Source organism: Diorhabda sublineata, chromosome 11 (assembly GCF_026230105.1).
Source record: "Diorhabda sublineata isolate icDioSubl1.1 chromosome 11, icDioSubl1.1, whole genome shotgun sequence".
NCBI lineage: Eukaryota > Metazoa > Arthropoda > Insecta > Coleoptera > Chrysomelidae > Diorhabda > Diorhabda sublineata.
This window is the reverse complement of record NC_079484.1, coordinates 7,049,524-7,070,807: the sequence shown is the minus strand read 5'-3', so window position 1 is coordinate 7,070,807 and position 21,284 is coordinate 7,049,524. Positions and strand designations below refer to the sequence as shown.

The window sequence follows — 21,284 nt, the reverse complement described above, 5'->3', positions numbered from 1 at the left end:
ACCATATTCTGATTGGATCGAAATGACGTCGAAGTTGTACAACCTCAATTCAGTTTATTGACCTATTCAAATATATAAACCTGTTTTTAATAGCATAGCATCAAGAGCACTGTCTTACATACGTATGTAAGTCTGTGAGAAAGAATACCGCTTAAAAATACGGACCTACTTACAAGTAATATTTTTGTAGTTTTTCTATGTTTGAAAATACCACATCATAGTTTTTCTATGCTGTCATCAGTCATGACTAAATAAATGTCAATTTTTAACTTGAAAATTTAGAACCAATACATATGTGTCCAAGAAAAAAATAGATTAAGTTAAATTTAACAAAAAATATGAGTGTAAGACCAAAATTGGACGATTTGGTTCAATCTGTTTCTTTATACACTCGAATACCGCCCTTGCTTCACTTGTACGTGTTGCCTTTTATATTGATTTATTCAGCATGGTTATACTTATGGTTGGGAATTTATGGTTTTAATGAACATTATGAAGGCGGATTTGTTGGTATGGCCGTTATTGGATGTCTTCAGGTCCTTTCCTGTTTAGCATGTTATTGGTCTGTCCATATAAATTGTTTTTTCAGCTGTAAAAAGGTATGTTGTCATGCTTACTATTATTTGTGTTCTCACGATTCTTTGAATTAAAATACGTGAATTTAACTAAGTTTTACACAGTGGTAACAAAAAGAAGTATATTTATTTTTAAATACATCAATTGATGAAATTTGGCATATTATAATCCGTTATTGAAACAATGTTGACCTCGTTTTAATTCACGTAATAGTTTGGGAAGATGATACAACTTTTGAACTACTTACTATAACAATTGAAGCTCTGAAATTTTATAACACAACTTAACATTTAATTTGATTCAAATTTACCAAATATTTTTATTTTTTATGTTTTAAGTCTTAATATACAAGGAATACTTGTACAATTTTGGTGTAAAAGTGCCTTTTTTCGTTTTTTAACTACCTAATTTATGTATTGAAATCTGTCGGTAGTTCTGAAAATTATTGATATAATAAACTTTTTCATGCAAATTGAAATGTTGAATAAATTAAGAAAAACTATAAATTTTATTTTTGTTTTAGGAAAATAACCCAAATAAAGCTACTTTGGCCAAAGTTGTTCCAACACCAAATAATGGAAGCTGTGAACTTGTTTGGTTGCAACATACCAAGGTTTGTAGACTTTTGGAAAGTAAGAGGTACGAGGTTTGTTTATATAATAAGGTTCACAAAGAGCTGAGGACACTATTAACACTGTTAGGTGGGATTTGGTGACACTGGTGTGTGGCTTGGCTCTTTTTCAATTTGCGCCCAGGTGATCTATCTACAATGTTCATTCTTGTCTTGGTAGTTGTGGAAGGTGGAGCTTCCATCTGATTCTCACACCAGGTGCTAATTTGTTGCTGATGTCAGCAAGTCTTGCATTCACAACATTTTGAGACACCACTCAGAATATTCCAAATTTGTTCTGAAAATGCTGATAGATGACAATAAATGGCAACATGTAGAAACGGCCCCCAGTGATTACCAACCCTTCCCTGAATTGAAGAAACACTTGACAGGGACACATTTCACAACTAACAAAGAGCTTAAAGAAGAGGTTTTAAGCTATCTTCTACGACTCAAACATAAAGATGTTACACTGCATGCAACAATGCATTGATCTATTGTTCAATGCCAATAAACATGTTTTTCATTACAAAATTTCGTTGGGAATCTTTATGGATAAGTCCTATAGATAATTGGATGGAAGAAGTTACACATTTTTGTGAGCAAAAAAGTTTTATGTGACAATTCGTTATTTTCCTTTGTTAAATTATGGTTTTCACTATTAAATTATTTTATTTCAGAATGTTACAGGTGTATCCATATGGTTTATTTTTCAAAAAACAAAATATATTTGGGATTCGGATAAAAAAACTTTCAAAGGCTTAGAATTTCCTGTACACAAGAGTTTCTCTGAATACATTTCATCAAAAGGTTTACAAGAGGATGCAGACATACTTGATGCCGAGCAACAGTATGGAAAAAATATTTTAGATATGGCAAGTACAAATATATTTGTAGTATATTTTTATCAATTGTTTATATAAAATGTTGTGAAAATTATTGATTGAAAAATTGTGAATGAATTTAGGATTGTTAAATAGAATTACTCACCTAATCAATTGGCACTACAGCTTGGTGTTAGACTTGACTTCCTTGATAATTTGCCTGCTGTGTTCTTCACCAATATTTCCCATTGTTTGTAAGTCTTCGTGAACTTGATCAGTCCATCTGATACGGGGTCTGCCTCTTTTTATACTTCTGTATATTTTGGCATTCATGATTGTTCTGCATTCTTTGTTAAGTAAATACACTTGACTACATTTTAACTAATATTGCATATTAACTTTAGAAATTTGTTTCGCCTCTTTTTATTTGAAATGAACAAATTAATCGATTCGAAAAATTTTAAGACAACAAAAAATGTGATATTTAGCTTAAGCTTTCATTTGCTACTAAAGTTGTTTTCTCACCTTTCAGTTCCAGTGTTTTAATGACCTCAGGTATTCGTGGTGGCTTCAAGGAGGTTAGTTTGTTAGTCTTTTATAAGTAAGCTCGCAATGGCGAGGCATTAAAGCATTTTTGTATTGATCCATTAAGGAAATCACCATCAGTTTCTTCCTTCTACCAAAAGATTCTAATAGGAGTATTTTCCTACATCACAGAAATACTCTAGGCTAATAATAACCATTTATACTACCTTCCTGGCAAGTGTTGAGCCTCTTCATTTTCTGTATACTCAGGAATCCAGACTGTTATTCTTATGTATTCAATGAATTTTTTTCAATACTTATATGTCAACTTTGAATCAATCATATGGGAACTCAGTGCTTTCATAGCTGTTCAATTATATTATTTCTAGTTTCATTTCTACCTATCTTTCAGTATTTATAGTAATATCCTCGAATATATTTTTGAAAAAATAAAAATTTAATATTATAATAAATAATTAATGGATTTTTATGTTTATTGGTTCACCTTATATATTTCAGGTTGTTCCTGAATTTATGGAACTTTTTATTGAAAGAGCTACTGCACCTTTCTTTGTGTTTCAAGTTTTCTGCGTGGGTCTTTGGTGCTTGGACGATTTTTGGTATTATTCTCTGTTTACTTTAGTAATGCTGGTTCTATTTGAATGCACTTTGGTACAACAACAATTACGTAATATGGACGAAATTCGAAAAATGGGTAACAAACCTTACAATATTTTAGTGTATAGAAGCAGAAAATGGAGGATGTTGGCGACAACGGATCTGATACCAGGAGATATAATTTCAATAATCAGGTATATGAAATTTTTATTGTGATACTGTTTTATAATTGGAAATGTGGGTCAAAGTTATTTAATAAATAGTATCAAACTCTAGAGTGAAAAATTCTACATATGAATTTGAATGAAAAATAGTTTCACCTGCAACAGAAAAAGTGTGTACGATAATATTTGCAATAATGGTACATTCATACAAGAGGTGTTGATAATATTAGAGTTTTAACTAGCTCTTAGTAAAAGTATGATTTCATCTCATGAAATGAAAATGTAAAATTTCTTCTTTTTATAACAAAAATATTCAAAGTCCTATCACTTTTTAGAACTAGTTGATATAAGTAACTATCTAATCCATTCAATTGCAGATCACAGAAGGATAATTTGATACCATGTGACGTGTTATTATTAAGAGGATCTTGTATTGTAGACGAAAGTATGTTGACTGGTGAATCGGTTCCTCAAATGAAAGAAGCTATAGAAAATTTTGACATGAACACTATACTTGATCCTGAAGGAGATGGTAAATTGCATGTATTATTTGGAGGTAAGAAAGTTTATATGTAGGATATGAAGACTTCAGGAATGGCCCTGATATATGAAAACTTTTCCTTTCAATGGCTGGGGTCGTGGTGGATAATAGGAGGGTAAAACTGGAATAATGAGAGTGGAAAAAGACTCAATGAACCAAACAGCTTTTTGGAGAGTGTAATAGATTTTGTTCCTATTGCAAATGAGGGCGGGTACAGCTGAGGCTATAATGTAATCAGAAAAGCTTAAATATTAAACATACTTTTAAAAGTTACCATTGCATACCATCCCCTTTATTTTTAATAACAGCCATAATTCTTTGATGCATGGTGTTTATTAAATTCTGGCAGTATTCGGGAGTAAAATCATCCCAAATTTCTTGTAGTCCTTTTAATTTCATGACAGTTCTAGCTGGATTTGCACGCAACTGCTTTTTCATTTCATACCAAAGTGTTTCTATTGGTGATAAATCTGGATTACTTGAAACCCACTCTAAAAGTGGATTATTGTTGTCTGAGAACCATTTTAAAGCCTTTTTTGACTTATGACATGCTGCTCCATCTTGCTGAAAAATAAAGGCTTTCCCAGTTACTTTTCTTGTTGGCAACAATGATTCTCCTAAAATATCCAAGTACTTTTCAGTATTTACAATTCTGTTTATGAAATACAGTTTTCCCACTCCTCTTGCAGATATCGAGCCCCACACCATCACAGATGGCGGAAATTTTACTTTTCACTTCAAACAATCTGGTTGAAAAGCTTCATTTTTTTGTCAAATAACTCTACTTCGATCGTCACCCACGCAAACTTCAAAATGAGACTCTTCACTCCAATGTATACAGCTCCACTGTTCAAAATTCCAATTTTTATGCTCTTTGGTCCATTTAAGTCTATTTTTCTTTTGGACAATGGCTTTTACTTGGCCTATGTAAATAAAAATATGCATTAAACTAAGGTGTTACAAAATTCACCTTCTATGTCCGAAATCCTAATTATTGAGCCTCTCCGTGACATGTGGATCTTGAAACCCGCCTACCCATAGGCCAAACCATTACTCCCAAAGTACACTTAGTTGACCATAGTTAGCACGTCTGTTTTGTTGAATTATTCTTTTTAACGCTCGTTTATCTTTGTCTGACAATTTCGATTCTCTTACGTACCGGCGTTTAGGGACAATCGAACCATTTGCTTTATACAACTATATTTCGAAGACTGTATTTCGACATGTTTACAATTTTCGCGATTTCTGGGTTCTTTTTCCCATTTTTGAATAAGTTTATCAAGATTAATTGAATTTCATCAATAACTTTTCCTCTAACCATTTGTAAAATTATACTCACCTTATTACTTCAAAAATCTATCTTTCACTTAAAAAAAAACATTTTGTGTAAATATGACTTACACAGCGTACTTTATTATTTGCGTATTTTAGACCTAATGAAACTTTGAACACAATTTTGGAAACAATGAACCCTTGTATATGCATAAAAAATTATTATCAACAAGACCTATCTATTTCCATCATATTAAATATTTGACAATATTGATCCAAAACCTATTTTAGACGTAAGACTAAAAATTTAAAACATTTTAATAACAGCTACTTTTTGGCATTTTAAAATAAAGTTTAATAATTTCGAATTTTTCTAAGTAGGCCAACTGAAATGGGAGGGGGCTCGTAGTCAAGTAGACGTTCAAAGAATTTTTTTGTCATTCAATTATATTTGACTTTACACTTAATTTTCTGGTTGTTTCTAGGTACGAAAGTAGTTCAACATACTCCTCCAACTAAATCGGCTTCTGGTTTAAGACCTCAAGATAATGGTTGTGTAGCTTATGTGTTACGTACTGGATTTAATACGTCACAAGGGAAATTATTGAGAACAATCCTTTTTGGAGTAAAACGTGTCACAGCCAACAATAAAGAAACATTTGGTATGTAGATGTAGCATTCATGGAATATAAAATTAAACTGTTAACAATGAATTCTAGAAATGGCCAATGAAAAATGTATAATTGTGATTCATGTAATCAACAATAATTTTCAAATATTTATTTTGTTTTTATTTTAGGTTTTATACTCTTCCTTTTAATATTTGCAATTGCGGCAGCTTGGTATGTTTGGATAAAAGGCATTGAAGACCCGAAAAGAAATAGATATAAATTGTTTTTAGAATGTACTCTCATTTTGACATCTGTAATTCCTCCGGAGTTGCCGATTGAATTATCGTTAGCTGTCAACACTTCATTGTTAGCTCTTTCTAAATTAGGTAAGTACATACCTCTAGAAATTTCATAACTTTTTTTGTACTTATATTTGATAATAATGAATCATTACATATCACACTCTTAAACACTTTTATTAGGTAAATGATAAATAAAAAAAAATAATATTATATTTTTTTGAATTGTAAACTTTTAACTGTAAAATCAGTAAAACGTTCTAATCAGACATTTAGTATCGAACCATACTTATAAAAAATTAAGTTTACTTAAACAAGTTATTTAAGTAGCACTTAATATTTTTAGGTATTTTCTGTACGGAACCTTTCCGTATCCCATTCGGTGGCAAAGTAGATATCTGTTGTTTTGATAAAACGGGCACGTTGACAAGTGATAATCTGATAGTAGAGGGCGTAGCACTAGCTGAAAAAGATTCGACTCCAACAGCAGTTACAGATTTGCCTGCACAAACAATCCAAGTATTAGCAACATGTCATTCTTTAGCACAATTGGATGACGGTTTGGTGGGAGATCCTCTAGAAAAGGCTACATTGACTGCCATAGATTGGAATGTTACAAAAGCTGATGCTGTTGTGCCAAAGAAAGGAAAACTGCCAGGAATGAAAATATTTCATAGGTAAATATAATATCTAAGAAAAATGAAAGTATGTTATAGTCAGTTAAATCATATGAATATGTAGCTTTATATAAAATAATTTGGTTTACACTGAAACAGTTATATTTATGATATATGATACTTCAGACATTTTTTGAAGTGTTTGCTGCTTTAGCAATAAAGGAAACTGTGACAGTCCTAGTTCATAGTTACTCTTCTCCAAATTTACAAAGAATATTTTCAGCCATAAAATACATTCATAAAGTTTCTGATTGAAATGTCATATTATCATTTTATAACAAATTGTTTGTTAAAATATATTTTTTTTACATTACATTTTAGATTTCACTTTTCATCAGCATTGAAAAGAATGTCCGTTATTGCCGGATATAGTACGCCAGGATCAACAGATACTGTGTACATTGCAGCTGTTAAGGGTGCACCAGAAATACTTAAACCGATGTTTTCTGAAACCCCAAAACTTTATGATGAAGTTTATTTGGAACTATCTAGACGAGGAGCTAGAGTTTTGGCTTTAGGTAAGTTATCAAAATAATAGTAAACTGTTTGAAATTGTTTTTTGTTTATTGCAGAATGAGTATTTGATTGTATTTTATTATTTCCATGTTATATAATTTATTTACTAATATTTCTTATATCTAAGGATTTAGAGAAATTGGCAAACTCTCTACTCAAGAACTACGTGATACAACCAGGGAGACTGTAGAACAAGATTTGAAATTCGCCGGATTCGTCATAATCTCTTGTCCTCTTAAAACGGACTCAAAAGCTGTGATTAAAGAGTTGCAATTTGCATCGCACAAATCAGTCATGATCACTGGAGATAACCCTTTAACGGCTTGCCACGTTGCAAAGGAATTGAAGTTTACAACGAAAACTACTCTGATTTTATCACAAAGTGATGATAGTTTCATCTGGAGGTTAGTAAAAATATATATCCTCTAACAATAATCTTAATGTGAGATTGGGTTATAATAGTGCAAAATCCATGAACTTTTTCTCTCTCATCTTCTGCATAATGCAATGCCATGATCATAAAAAAATTGCCCATATTTTTTGCATATTAATTACATCAACCCATATGTAATTACATTTTCTCATTATTTTGTTCTATTTCATCTATATATTTAATCCATTGTCTTCTCATTCTTCCTTTTTTAGTTTGTTCTTGGTTCATCTGTTTCCTTTATTTTTCTGGTCATTCGTTGTTAGCTCATTTGCAATATATGCCAATTTATATTTTGATTTTTGCCCCCTCGTTTTCTCCTTATGTATTTTTTTCTATTCCATTTTGTTTTTTTCTAATTGTTTCACTGCAATGGCTTCATTTTGACTTCTCATTCTTCTTTTTTACTTTGTTCTTGTTCATCTGTCTTCTTTCACTCACATGATAAACCAATTTTTAGTTTCATTTTTGTCCCCTTATTTTCTCCTTGTTATTTGTTTCTATTCCATTTTGTTTTTCCTAATTGTTTCACTTCAAAAGCTTCATTTTTTATGGTTTTCTAAATTACCCAATTCTTTGTTGCATATAGTAAAGACAGTTATTACATTATGTATTCTTTTATTTTTGTTTTAATACATCTCTATTTGGTCTAAAATCTTTTTATTTTTTATTAGGATAATCTTGTTGATTTCTTGGCCTTCTTCGTCAATTCTGCGTATTTTTTCATCTCTTTAAATTATTTATTCAGACAGACATTCTAAAATAATTTCTCTATATTTTATTCCTTTTTTTCTTTATATCTTTCATTCATCTATCATAATAACCAGTTATCTTTATTTTTCTTTAACTATCTTATCCATGATCAAAATAAATAACAATGTGTTTAATCTTTCACAATGTTGTATTCCTTTCTTTTATTTCAATTTTTTCTGAACTTCTTTTTCTTATTGTATCAGGTATCTTACTGTTCTGTTTGTGCTTTTTATTACTTTTCCTATTTTTGTTAGCGTTTTCATTTATTCTAAACATTTCCAGATTTCCACTCTATCTATAATGTCAAAAGTGACGCTCAGAGCTTATTACATCTATATTATCGTTTGTTTGCCAGTCCAGGTGAAAAACTGCTTGCTATTCTTCTCCCATCCCCACCACAATATTTCTCCATTTTTATTTTATTTATTGTGTTTCCTATTTCTGAACAAACTAAATAATAAGAAAATTTCAATGTCTGCAAAAATGTAGAGTACACTTTGGGATACAAAAAAGTAGATTTATAAAGTTAATAATTTCCAATATCTATTAGTGTGTATGCATTCCACTTCAAAAATTCTCAATTTTTTCATTTTTAATGATTCCTACTATCTGGAATGTATCATATTTGACAGATTTTTTATATATTATGCTAAGTAATCGTACAAATTTACTCTAAAATTGTTCTTAATGAGCTTAGGTATAATTATAATAATAATTCTTAACAGGAGCATCGATGAATCTAAAGAGTTACCCTTGGAATATGATTACAAGAACCTTATAAAGGAATATGATCTCTGCATCACTGGAGATGGTTTAAATTACTTGAGAAGTTACTACAACGATTTCCTTAGACTCATTATGCCTCACATTACTGTATATGCAAGATTTGCTCCGAAACAGAAGGAATTTGTAATAGTTCAATTGAAAAATTTGGGATATGTTACTTTGATGTGCGGGGACGGAACAAATGATGTTGGTGCCTTGAAGCATGCTGAAGTCGGTGTAGCTATTTTGGCCAATGCTCCCGAACGACTGCCTGATATTAAAGTAAGTACATTTGTGATTTAAAAAAAACTATACAATTTTTTAAAATTAATATAACAAAGCTGATTGTCATATTTAATGCAGAGGGAATTTAACTCGCTATTTAAATGCTTTCCAAAACGTCCTATTAGATTTTACAATTTACATTGCCCTACAAATATAACTAATAATTTTTAAAATTGGGAAATTGACAATATAGAATTTTACACTAATGAATAAAAAAATATTCCTTTGTGGAAGCTTTACAATTTTTAAAAACATAGTATTGGTATAGTATGGTATTATAAGTTGAATATATTCCATAAAAATTCAGTTCTATGATTTTTGTGTCAGTTTGCACACTTTCAGTGGATGATTATTTCACATAGCACTTGTGTGGATTGCCAAAAGTTTAAGCAGTACTTCAATTTGTATATCCAATACGATTTTAGAAGACCGGTAATAAATGTAGAAGATCCAGACAAGCCACAACGAATAACCAAAATCGATTATTCCAAAATGCAGTAATTACAATTTTCCCATTTGTATATACTGATTTAGAAACATTTTGGAAATTCATGTATTCAATCTACTACTTTTTGATAAAAAATAACTTTATTCTTATCTCGAACGATTTTGGGTATCTATTTGCAATTTCCGATATGTAGTCTCTACCTTTTCAATAATATAATAGTGATAAACTAGTTCATAACATATTTTTTTGAAATAAAAGAGATACATTCTGAAATAGTAATTAATTTAACAGATTTTTTAAAATGAATAATTACTTGTGATTAAATGCTTTAATTATTATTAATACTCACACAAAAAAGTAATCCTCTGTAAATAATTTAAGGATGCAATAATATAACGATCTGTGCTTTATTTCAAGGTTAGTAAAATGCGATCCACTAAACTTAAATATGAAACGTTCCCGACTCGATTTGTATCATATCAAGTAACTCGAATTCAGCTGTTGAGGTATTGAGTGAAGTCAGCAATCTTACAGTATAAATACAGAGTCCAATGAGTTTTTTTATGAATTTATTTCTAAAATCAATCGAAAAACTACCAATTTATAAAAGTGAATTTATAGCTATATATTGAGAGGGCATTGTGCAAGGTCGCACTATTATGTTATAATACATAGTTTAAAGAGAAATTTGTATTTTGTACAATTTGTTTGGTTTTAATACAAACTTTTTCATTGTCCGAAATGAACTATCACAAAAGCGTTGGGACCATACATAATCCGACCCTGTTAGGGTCAGGTATAAATATATATGTCAAGCGGCCTTAAGCAATTTAATAAGCAACGTGAATGCTAGAGGACGTTGTTTCATATATTTTAGATATTGGGATTTCTCTTGACAAAAATAGAAGTATAAAAGTTTAAGTAGGACTCCGAACGAGAGGTCGTTACACCACTGCGGAGAGACGTTCTTTGGAAGGGATATAATTCAATATTCTTCGTGGTATTAGTCAGTAAAGTATTTGTTTTCTACTTTGAGGATATATTCAAGAATAATAGTTTTAAAAAATATATTTCATGAAATAATATAATTTATAATATAAAAATTATGTCATTAGATTGAAAAACATTATATTTTATCCCAAATCATGGTGTCGTGAATCAAAACTTCTTCCCGGATCTCTTTTTTAGAGCTGCTTCATCGATTCCGCGATAATGTATTAGATATGCTGGATAAAAAGTGTTATCGTCGAATTTTACGAATACTTCTTTTTTGCTATTCACACTTGTATCACACCCCAAATGTGGTACTAACATATTCTTGTACCCTTCGCAACATTCCCCTACTAAAACATGTGCGGCTATCATCACCTTATTGTAAGTAGTATCGCCGTAATGTGTCGCGTAATAAGCTATTGGTGAGAATGATACTCCTTCACCGAATTTGCATCCCGTTGAGGTACCTGTATCAAAATTATTTTCAAAATTCTTAAATTAATAATTAGTATTTGGAAATTATAAACGATTCATGAATGATCTACAAAATATTTGGAAGGGAATATACCAGGTCTGACAATGTAAAAATTGTTATAACATTTTAAGATCAAGATCTTTCTGAAATAAGTGGGATTAATTAATAACTAAATTCAAAAGTAATTCTCTTCATAGGAGCTGCACCAAGCTTTTGTGGTATACGAGGTCTGGCTATGCCCCCCTTCAATATCTCCCCTCCTCTCGCCACACACCTTCCTATACATTTTATCCATTGGTCGAAGCAGTGCTGGAAGTCTTCTTTGGTGAGTGCTTTTAGGAGCTCTGTCAATCGCGATAAGTGCCAAACGCCGGACCTGCACCAATATCAAAGTGTACCAATTCGTAGAGTAAGGTTCAAAGAACAAGTACGATTTTTCAATTTTAAAAAATGTTCAATCAAAAAGTTATTAAAGAAGTTAGTAAAAATAGTCGATTTTTCGACTTTCAATAATTTTTAAATTTGCATTATACAGAAAAATGACAAGAGTCCTTATCTTTCTAAAATGGGCCATATTTGTATAAAAAAAATTATCCGAAAAAACTATTTGTTCATAATATGTTTAAACAGTTGCGATTTAAACAAAACGTACCAGATATTCGCAAAAACGACATATTTGCAAAATTGCAAGAGATTATATCAATTAAATCAACTTCACATAAATTCGGTATAAATATTATTTCAATTCAGGATACAATGTTTCAAGTACCCCTATAAGTATAAATACGAAATTTTCACTTACCACTTAATCTCCAATCAAAATTCTTTTGACAAATACTATCAATGTTGCTTTTTTTTGTCCCATGGAACATTAAAACTTCTTTAAACTGTATATTTTTTTCATAAAGTTGTATTTTGTTAAGTTCATATTGCAATGCCAAATAAGGGTTGTGTACTTTTTCTATGCTATGTATCTTGAAGAAGTGTTTGTTTTTATTTGTTTCATAAAACAATACTGCCATTTGGTAGTATTCCTGTGAGTTGTAGTCCAATTTTTCCAATTCATATGAGTTTTTTTCATATAGAACATTTCTATTACACCTCACATAACTAAAATTGATTAATTCATCTACAATATCGTTAACTTTAACTTTTTCGCCTCTATAACTATAGTCAGGTTCAGATACTGAATCTTTCACTGAAACTGAAACATTTTCAAAAACAGTTGTGGGCTTTCTTATTATTGCTGTAGGTTTAGAACCATCTACGATATTAATTTCTTTGTTACTTCCTCCAGGAGTTTTATTACTAACTTTGTAGTTTGTATTTTGTTCTGACTTGATACTATTTTGATTTCCATTTTGTTTCATATGCACACTGACTCTTGGTGACGTGACACTATTCCGATCTTTGATATTTGTTTTTTGGTCTGTAGATTTACCAGGTATAATATTTGGTGAATCAATATCTTTATGATCTCCGTAGTTTGTATGTGTAGGTAATATATCATTTGGCGGATTCGAAATTCTTCTAAGATTTCTGGAAATCCTTTTTTCTTCGGTATATTTTGGGACTTCATTAGTTAAAATTTCAGAAGAATCTTTTTTTGTTGAATTACAACACAGATTACCCATTTTGGATCTACAAATTAATTAATGAAAATTAAAATAATCAATATAATATAAATAAATAATTTCTTTCGATAATGAGGAAAATGTGTAAAAATAATTGCAGCCTTACTCGTATATATTAATTTAGAAAAAAATATAATTTTGTGGCGTCCTCGAAATGCGAAAGCTGTTTTCCACCCCTGATTAGTTGATTCCCAGTGATAAACTGTTTATGATATTTTAGAACATCATAATCCTCATAATAAATGCCTATTGAAGCAGAGTCGTTCGTTTTTTGATGGGTTGGAACGAACGTATTTTCTGCGCAATCTCCGGCTATCAACGGATCTTGTAACAGTACTTGCTATCAACCAAGTATCGAAAAGACCGTTCCGAAAACGGTTCATAAGCGATACCTAAAACAGAATCGTTCGTGAAAAGATCACCGCCCTGTTGGAATACGTAATCTCTATTGTAGACGGTTTTTTGATGGGTTGGAACAAACCTATTATTGTTACCACTTTACACAACGAAACACCATTATCGCAAATTAATTGCAATAATATCAATACAATTATATACCCTGTCCTTTGTTTACGGTACAATCAAAATCAGCCGATTTTAAGATTATAATATGACAGTGTTGAAATGGCCTTTTATCTGAATGGAAGGTTAGGTGAATTTAGTGATATTAATTTATATGTAAATAGTTAGTCAGATAATTTCAACTCATTTAAATGTACCTCATTCAATTCTAGTCCCATTTAATTTTCCTCAAATCCGATGAATCGAGATATTTATCTCTACTAATACCGATGCAGCACCAACTTTTGTTTTACAGAAATAACTCATTTTAGTTATTTGGAGAATGTTTAAAAAGTTTGAGGTTATATTTATTTGTTTTTTGATTAGTGCCTATAGTGATTAACATCGTGGAAAATTTGCGAATTTATTTTTATTTACAAATTCATTTTGGGTTAAAATACAATGAACTAAATGGGTGTCTCCATATGACCCACCATTTCAAATTGAAAACAGGTGAGCTGATATCAGCTCAATTTGGAAAAAATTCAAATCATTTGCAAAAGGAAAGAAATTAATATTGAATCCAATTCGTCATATTGAATAAAAATACATCAATAATATCCTTATGTAATCAAATAAGTACATGATCAATAGTGAAATAACTTATGTATGCAAAATAGGGATTCAACAACTCGACTAATTGATAATACTCGAGATTCATTTGTACGTACCTGTTTTTATTTTTAAACTGTTTCTATTCAAAACAATATCAAAATTATGTTGTTTGTGTATTTCGATCTGGATAAAATACTCTATGTTTTTATCTTACAATACCTAGATTAGATTAAATACGCCTACGTCGCCTACAATTATTGTCAAATAAACGTTTTTCCAGCAGTATGGGAATCACGTAGTTGCTTCAGCTATGCGATTAAAACTATTTTTTTACGGGTTTATAAACAAATTTAATAATCCATAACATTACTTATCACAAAAGATAGACTTTAACCCCGAAATATAAATTAAGAAAATATGTTCGCTCTGGTTAGTATAATTTTTTTCAATTCGTTATGAAATAAAAAGCAACAATTCTATTGAAAAAAATCTTAAAATTTGTCCCCTTTATTAAGATGATTTATAGAAGTAATAAGCTAGTAATTTTAAAAGTATTGAAGGACAGTCAACCAATTTAATAAAATGAACAATTGGGTGTTATAAACATGAATAGAAAAATGAATTTAATAACAACTTATTAACAATAATTAAAAATTATTGTTTCTATTTATGTTTTTTATAAAATTTCGTATTTTCCCACTTCTGTCACTATTTTGTCAGCATATAATGTAGCCCTTGAGACAAGTTACTTTTTCCTTAAACATTTACGAAATAATGTTGATAACAAGATGGTAATTGAGTTTAAAAAATATTCCTTTTGAAAATTTCAACTCTAATCAACTTTATATCATTATTTAATCTTTCACAGGTGCAAAAAGAGAAGTTAGAAAAGGAAAGAGAAAAGAAACAGAAGGAGGTAAAAGAAATGTTAGCAAATCAAAGACCAAACCACATAAGAAATATGATAAATCAACGTGAGAGAATGCAAGCAAAGGTTGATAAAATGATGAAGGAAATAGAGAATCAAGACCAAGCCCAAGTTGTGAAATTGGGAGATGCCAGCATCGCTTCACCGTTTACTAGCAAATTATCATCTATAATGTGTAGTAAGTACCATTTTTCTGACTATCACTTTTATTTTTTTACTTCCCGATTTCATGATTGTTAATTTTTGTTGTATTTTTCATTTTATACTGTAAGGATAAATTATTTTTCTGTGTGGTTAATAATATAGTTGTTTTCAGTACCTCTGTATAAATTTTGGGGAATTGTATACACTGCGACCCAAAGGACCTATTGTGTCCCCTTTCTTGCTACGATACTGGAGAACCAAGTGTTTACAGCAGATCCATTAATCCAACTCATTTTAAAAAGTCTAGAATGTGGGAAGACTTCAATTGATAGAAATCTTCGTCTTCTATTTCAAGCGATACCAGGTGTAGTGTTCTGGAGTTCCATTCGAGAGAATGTGGATAGAGGTTTCGTCCTCTGTGCAACAAAATCTGCACGCCTTAGTATTTGCTAAGTGTAGCGTCTTCAGGTGTTTGTTGAGGCGACAGTGCCCCGATAGAACTATTAGTATTTCCAGATTGTTCTTACTTCAGCAGGTCTACTCTGATTGTAGTTTTCCAGAAGAGTCTTTGCCTGTTTCGGCCTCTGTTGTCCCAATAATTGGTTTTGCTCCTATCTACCTTTTTTTCCTGTGCTTTTTACATTGTTCTGTAGCTGATACCACTTTAGTGTTCGGGTCCCATGAAGAGCTTGTCTGTCTGCACCCACTTTAGCAAATGTCCAGGACCTAAGAGAAAACTTTCCAAATCAAAATAGATTCTTTAAGACAAAAATATTTTTCATAACATGGTTTCTGATACTATCCAGTAAGATTGGTCATAAGAACGAACTCGAATTTTTATATAGCTAAAAAATCTATTTTATACTGAATTTTCTCTTTTTCAGTTTGCCATATTATAAAACAGGGAAGATGTACCTTAGTAACAACTTTACAAATGTTCAAGATTTTGGCATTAAATGCATTAATTTTGGCTTACACGCAATCAGTATTATATTTAGATGGAATAAAATTGAGAGACGGTCAAGCCACCCTTCAGGGACTCCTCTTGGCAGCTTGCTTTTTGTTTATATCCAGGTCAAAGGTACATATTTATATTTATATTCTTTTAACATCTTATACTTGGCAGTTTTATCCACATATACGCGAGTAGAATACTATACTTTATCCACGACTACTAAATATTTTTTTCAAAACCCATTACTTCTTCATGCACCCATTACTCCCATTATATTAAAGCAACTTTAAATTACAGAATGTAGTGACATAACTATGTGAAAGATTTACTTAATAACTTACCTTTGTATTTATCACCAGATGTTTCAGTTAAAAAGTTTTTGTTATCTTCTCTAGAAAAAGTTTTCACTTTTCGGTTTGAAAACCTTCCGATTTTTGTTTTGATAATGCTCATAATTTTTTTTAATTTTCAAAATTTATACCTCGATGTAAGGTGATGGTACATCTATGTATTAAATAATAGATCCATAGCGTTGAAGATTTTATTTTGCAGTTACTTCAGTAATTTTCGAATTCAGAAAATGTGGTATTCTATTCCTTTTGTCAGTTCAAAATGATTCATAGGCGACATTGTATACTTTTCTTGACTTTTCTGGCAATAAATTTAATGGGGCAATTTCATCAGATCCTCTAATTTCTAGTAGGGTTAACGAAAAATTATTTCATTTTTCTATATCCATTTTTAGTTGGTTTTGTAAAACAATAATGTTCGAGTTAAATTTATTTTGTTTCGATTATATAAATTGTTTTGAAAAACATTGTATGTTAAGTAACATACATATGACACGATCATTCCAAGTCGCTGATGTCTCAGTTAGGCTCCATGTTTTCAAACTGTGGGTCCCGGGTTCGAATCTGGTCTAGGGAATTGAAAATATTTAGTGGTTTCTACATGATAAGATTTTAAAAACCGATTTTTTTGTAGAAAACAATATAAATAAATAAAAGAAGCATCTGTCAGCAGTGATTAATGGGTACAACAATCACTCTCGTGATTAATGGGTATTAAGGTGGAGGGAACAAACTTTTAATGGGTATATTATGCAACAGTCTTGTACTTGAGTTAATCAAGTTTTACTTATGTGTATTTATATTAATGGATATTTCGTTCGTTACCTTGTATTGCATTTCTATTCCATTTATGTCAAAGCAAAATTCCACATCCTTCTTTGTAGCCGGCTCTCTTTTTTGAGTCCATTGTTTTTATTGTTCTTTTGTTTCGGGTATGAAGTGATGGACCCACGTTTCATACATGGTTATGAAACGGCGCAAAAATTTAGCTTTATTTCTATGAAACATCGCCAAACACTTTGGAAATGCATACTATGTCTGCTAGCTTGCGTACTTTCAGTCGATGAAAATTTATGATTTTCCTCAACATTTCTGGAATTGTCACCTTATTTGGTTGACCACTGTGATACGTGGTGTTGTTGGTTTTACGGCCTTGTTTAAACTCTGTTACCCAATATGTTACTATTGACAACATATGAGCAATCTTACTCAGAATGAAATATAGTTCAGATCTTATGGTTGTGCTACATATATACATATACATTAAAAACTTTCACTTTTGATGACTGCCAAACAAATACTTAACGACGTGGCGTCTTCAAACTTGTATAGATTGTGTCCTTTCTAAGACTATGGTATTTTTCAAACAACTACCGCCATCTCTAGGCCAGGCCTGGTACATTTCATTCACTTGATAAAATTTACTTTATCCAAATTACTCAAATGTACTAACCTAATAAATAAACTATTAATTACGTTGATTATAGCATAAAAAGTTATTGATAATTTGAACAATTATAATGTACCTGTTTGATAAAAAGTTTTATTTTAGCCTTTGAAGGTGTTGTCGAAACAGAGGCCATTACCTAATATTTTCAACTTGTACACTGTATTGACTGTGATTACTCAATTTGCCGTACACTTTTTATGCTTAGTGTATCTAGTTCAGGAAGCAAAGATAAGAGCGCCCCAGTAAGTATTAATTTTTTATGTAAAAAAATACTCGCTTTTTATCCAATATTTTATAAAATTAGTCAAAATAAAAAACAAATAATAACTTCACCCGTATATATTATTGCATATTTTGTTTGGATTTTTCCTAATAAATCTGTGTTGTTATTTTTAGAGATCCTTTAAAACCAGAGGAGTTGGAAGGATTAACTGATGAAGAGAAAGAAAAATTATTTGAGCCAAATATTGTAAATAGTACTGTGTACATTATTTCCATGGCGTTGCAAATAGCTACATTTGCCATAAATTACAGGGTAAGTGTGATTGAAACTGATGAAACAATATTAAAAAAACTCCCAAGTAATTTTGAGAAGGAAATATTGGAATGAATAAAAATAAATGATAAAAGTAATCAAAAATCAAAACCATCATAATTTTTTCAATGGTTAAATATTTTGTTTAAGTTCATTGTCACAAGAGACATTATTAATTACATAATTAAAGTATCATATATATACAAAATTATCACTTTGTTTTTAATTATATCTTTATTCGTGGTTGCGATTTAAATTAATTTATTGAAAGCAACTGATTTTTTTAATAAAAATAATATTTAAAATCAAACCTTAAATTTGTTAAATCTTTCGCTTTTAATTCACACAAGATGTCTTATTATATACATTAGTAGATCCATCGATAAAAAAACACATAACTTTAATGTCACCAAGAACCTCCTGTTATTTACTTCAACACTTTATATCGACCTAAGTCCTTAAAACATTTTCAAAAATTAATAACAATTCAAATTTGTCCCGAAAAATTAAAAGGGCAAAATTGAGGGACTAACATAATGACAAGAAAGAAATAAATAGATACATAGATATTATAATAGATGTTAATATGGACAAAATTAACGCACCACTTATATTTTTCTCGATATTCTCTATTTATTGATAACTTACTGTACGACAAGTAGGCCAAGGACCTTGTTTGACAGTGACAGTTGTTATTTAATTAACTATAGTATCACATATTCTTGTTTTGACAGTAAATACTTATAACTGAATTAGCGTCATGTCTCCATTTGTTGAACCATATAAAGTAAAGTAATTATTGAAGTTTTCCATTATTGTAAAATAACGTTCCTGAAAACAATAAATTACAGTAATTGTATTATATAAACAAACTGAATTATCTATCAAAGTTAACAAACACCTTTATTTTATTTTTTAGGGAACTCCTTACATGGAGAGTTTGAAAGACAATAAGCCTTTACTTTACAGTATTTTGGCTACTGAAGGTGTTGTTTTATTGTTGACTCTTGGTTTAGTTCCTGAATTATCAGCATCATTCGAGATAATAGATTTTCCACCAGACGTAAGTATTTTGAATGTATTTGTCTTAAACTATACAGTTAGATGTACTGCTACTCCTATTCATACCTGTAAATGAAAAGTGGCAAAACATCTATTAGAACTAATGTTCGCCAGTTGTGAATTTTGGCTTACTTAAAAAAGGGAACGCAATTTTTCGAAAATCGATTCAAGTCTGCCAATCTTTTGAGTCCCGAGCATGGTTCCTTCAACGTCGAAACCCTAGTTGGATCAAGTCCTGCAACCAGTCGGTGTCCTCCAGAAACTCCATTCATGAATTTGCGCGGGTATCGATCAGAAGGCATCCTCTCCACGTGTCCCATCCACCTCATACGCGCCCCCGGATTAACGCCACCAAATCTGGCTATGTTTATAATCAGTCTTATATTTTAATTTTTGAGAGGCAGATAAAAATTGGACGTTTCGACTACTTTCAGTCTTTATCAAAATGAAAATAAAGACTGAAAGTAGTCAAATTTTTATCTGTCTTTCAAAAATTATAAAACAAATTTTATAACAGAAGAAACTTAAAATTAAGCCGATTTAGAAACATGAAAATATATAATAGTTTCTAATAAAAATACAGAGTTTAATTACAATACAACTGTAAGTTGCTCTATTTATAATAAAATTATACGTAACGTCGTTCGTAATCTATAATTTACTCTTAATCAAAAACTATTTGTGCTTCACTCTGTATATATGTATAACTAACTATACTTTTGTTTTTACAGTTTCGGATTCTTCTGATTCAAGTTTTATTTGCTGATTTCTTCTGCTCATTTTTGTTTGACAGAATATGTCTTTGGGTTTGTGGTGAAGGTAGCATGAAAATATCATAGGGAATTTTCACAAAAAAATTAGGAAATGTTATAAACATAGCGATTATTATTATAAGTCATTCCAACTGAAACAACTTGTAAGATCAAATGTGATTTGTGATTTGAAAAATTAATAAATATTTTTTACTGTTGTTCACTTTTTTCTATTTTTTATTCTAATGTTCAGAAACGTTTGTAACAGAGACAGGTAGTAGTAAAAATGATACAAAAAACAGCAAAAAAATAGTCTCTTTGTATACGAGATTATAGTAACAGTCAGTAAAGAGATTCCTCCACTTTATCCAGTCCCAATAAACATTGAACTTGGCGCCCCCATGCTTGAGCAGTTGAATTATTCCCTTATAAAATGGGTATTATTCGTCTCATATTTAGAGATGTTTCAGAAAATGTCAATTTTACATATGACTGTTTGTAAAGCTTCGTTTCTAATGAAGGAGTGTGGAGCTACTTTTGTTTTAGGATATGTTACTTGAAGTTGCGATAAACATAAGCTCTCTGAAACTTATGTAAATTTTTTCTGTGGACCGAAGCAATCAACATTAGTTATCACTTATGGCTTCCGTTTTTAATTAAAAGCCTAACTCAGTTGGAATTTTTAGATATATACATCTTAAGAACAAAACGATGACGAACGATAAAAATAATATTCTTTTTTCAGTTACTTATTTTTATCCATTGCAACAGCAACTTGGAGCATATTTATTTAGTCATGTCCAGCTACAACTAGAAACTTTCCATGGAAAAATTTGCAAAGGACCAAAGATTTGTGGTAGAAAATTATGGACAAGATTATATTTGTTGCCTAGGCTTGGTTGACTTGTACAAAAATTATTGTTTTTAATCGTAAAGAAGTCTCTCATTACAGATAGCGAAATGTAAAACCAAATTC

General features: G+C 30.5%; 2 protein-coding genes across 3 annotated transcripts; one reads left to right on the top strand and one right to left on the bottom strand.

Annotated features, from left to right (window-relative positions):
- Positions 1-14: 14 nt before the first annotated feature.
- Positions 15-20,526, top strand: LOC130450070 (endoplasmic reticulum transmembrane helix translocase). The gene is made up of 17 exons (XM_056788242.1): positions 15-599; positions 1,100-1,189; positions 1,867-2,061; positions 3,055-3,347; positions 3,695-3,873; positions 5,616-5,792; positions 5,930-6,127; positions 6,387-6,717; positions 7,039-7,235; positions 7,361-7,637; positions 9,142-9,463; positions 15,001-15,238; positions 16,089-16,285; positions 18,062-18,201; positions 18,356-18,494; positions 19,414-19,557; positions 20,288-20,526. Exons 1-17 carry the CDS (start codon positions 339-341, stop codon positions 20,393-20,395), a joined length of 3,486 nt encoding a protein of 1,161 aa, XP_056644220.1. The 5' UTR covers positions 15-338; the 3' UTR covers positions 20,396-20,526.
- On the bottom strand, positions 10,970-14,459 carry LOC130450073 (uncharacterized). Of its 2 annotated transcripts, XM_056788249.1 has the most exons (4): positions 14,249-14,459; positions 13,123-13,408; positions 12,185-13,023; positions 10,970-11,374 (listed from the first exon to the last, which is right to left on the bottom strand). In XM_056788249.1, exons 3-4 carry the CDS (start codon positions 13,014-13,016, stop codon positions 11,073-11,075), a joined length of 1,134 nt encoding a protein of 377 aa, XP_056644227.1. In that variant the 5' UTR covers positions 13,017-13,023; positions 13,123-13,408; positions 14,249-14,459; the 3' UTR covers positions 10,970-11,072. The 2 variants fall into 2 exon arrangements, with proteins under 2 accessions (XP_056644227.1, XP_056644228.1); XM_056788250.1 differs by lacking the exon at positions 13,123-13,408.
- Positions 20,527-21,284: the final 758 nt, after the last annotated feature.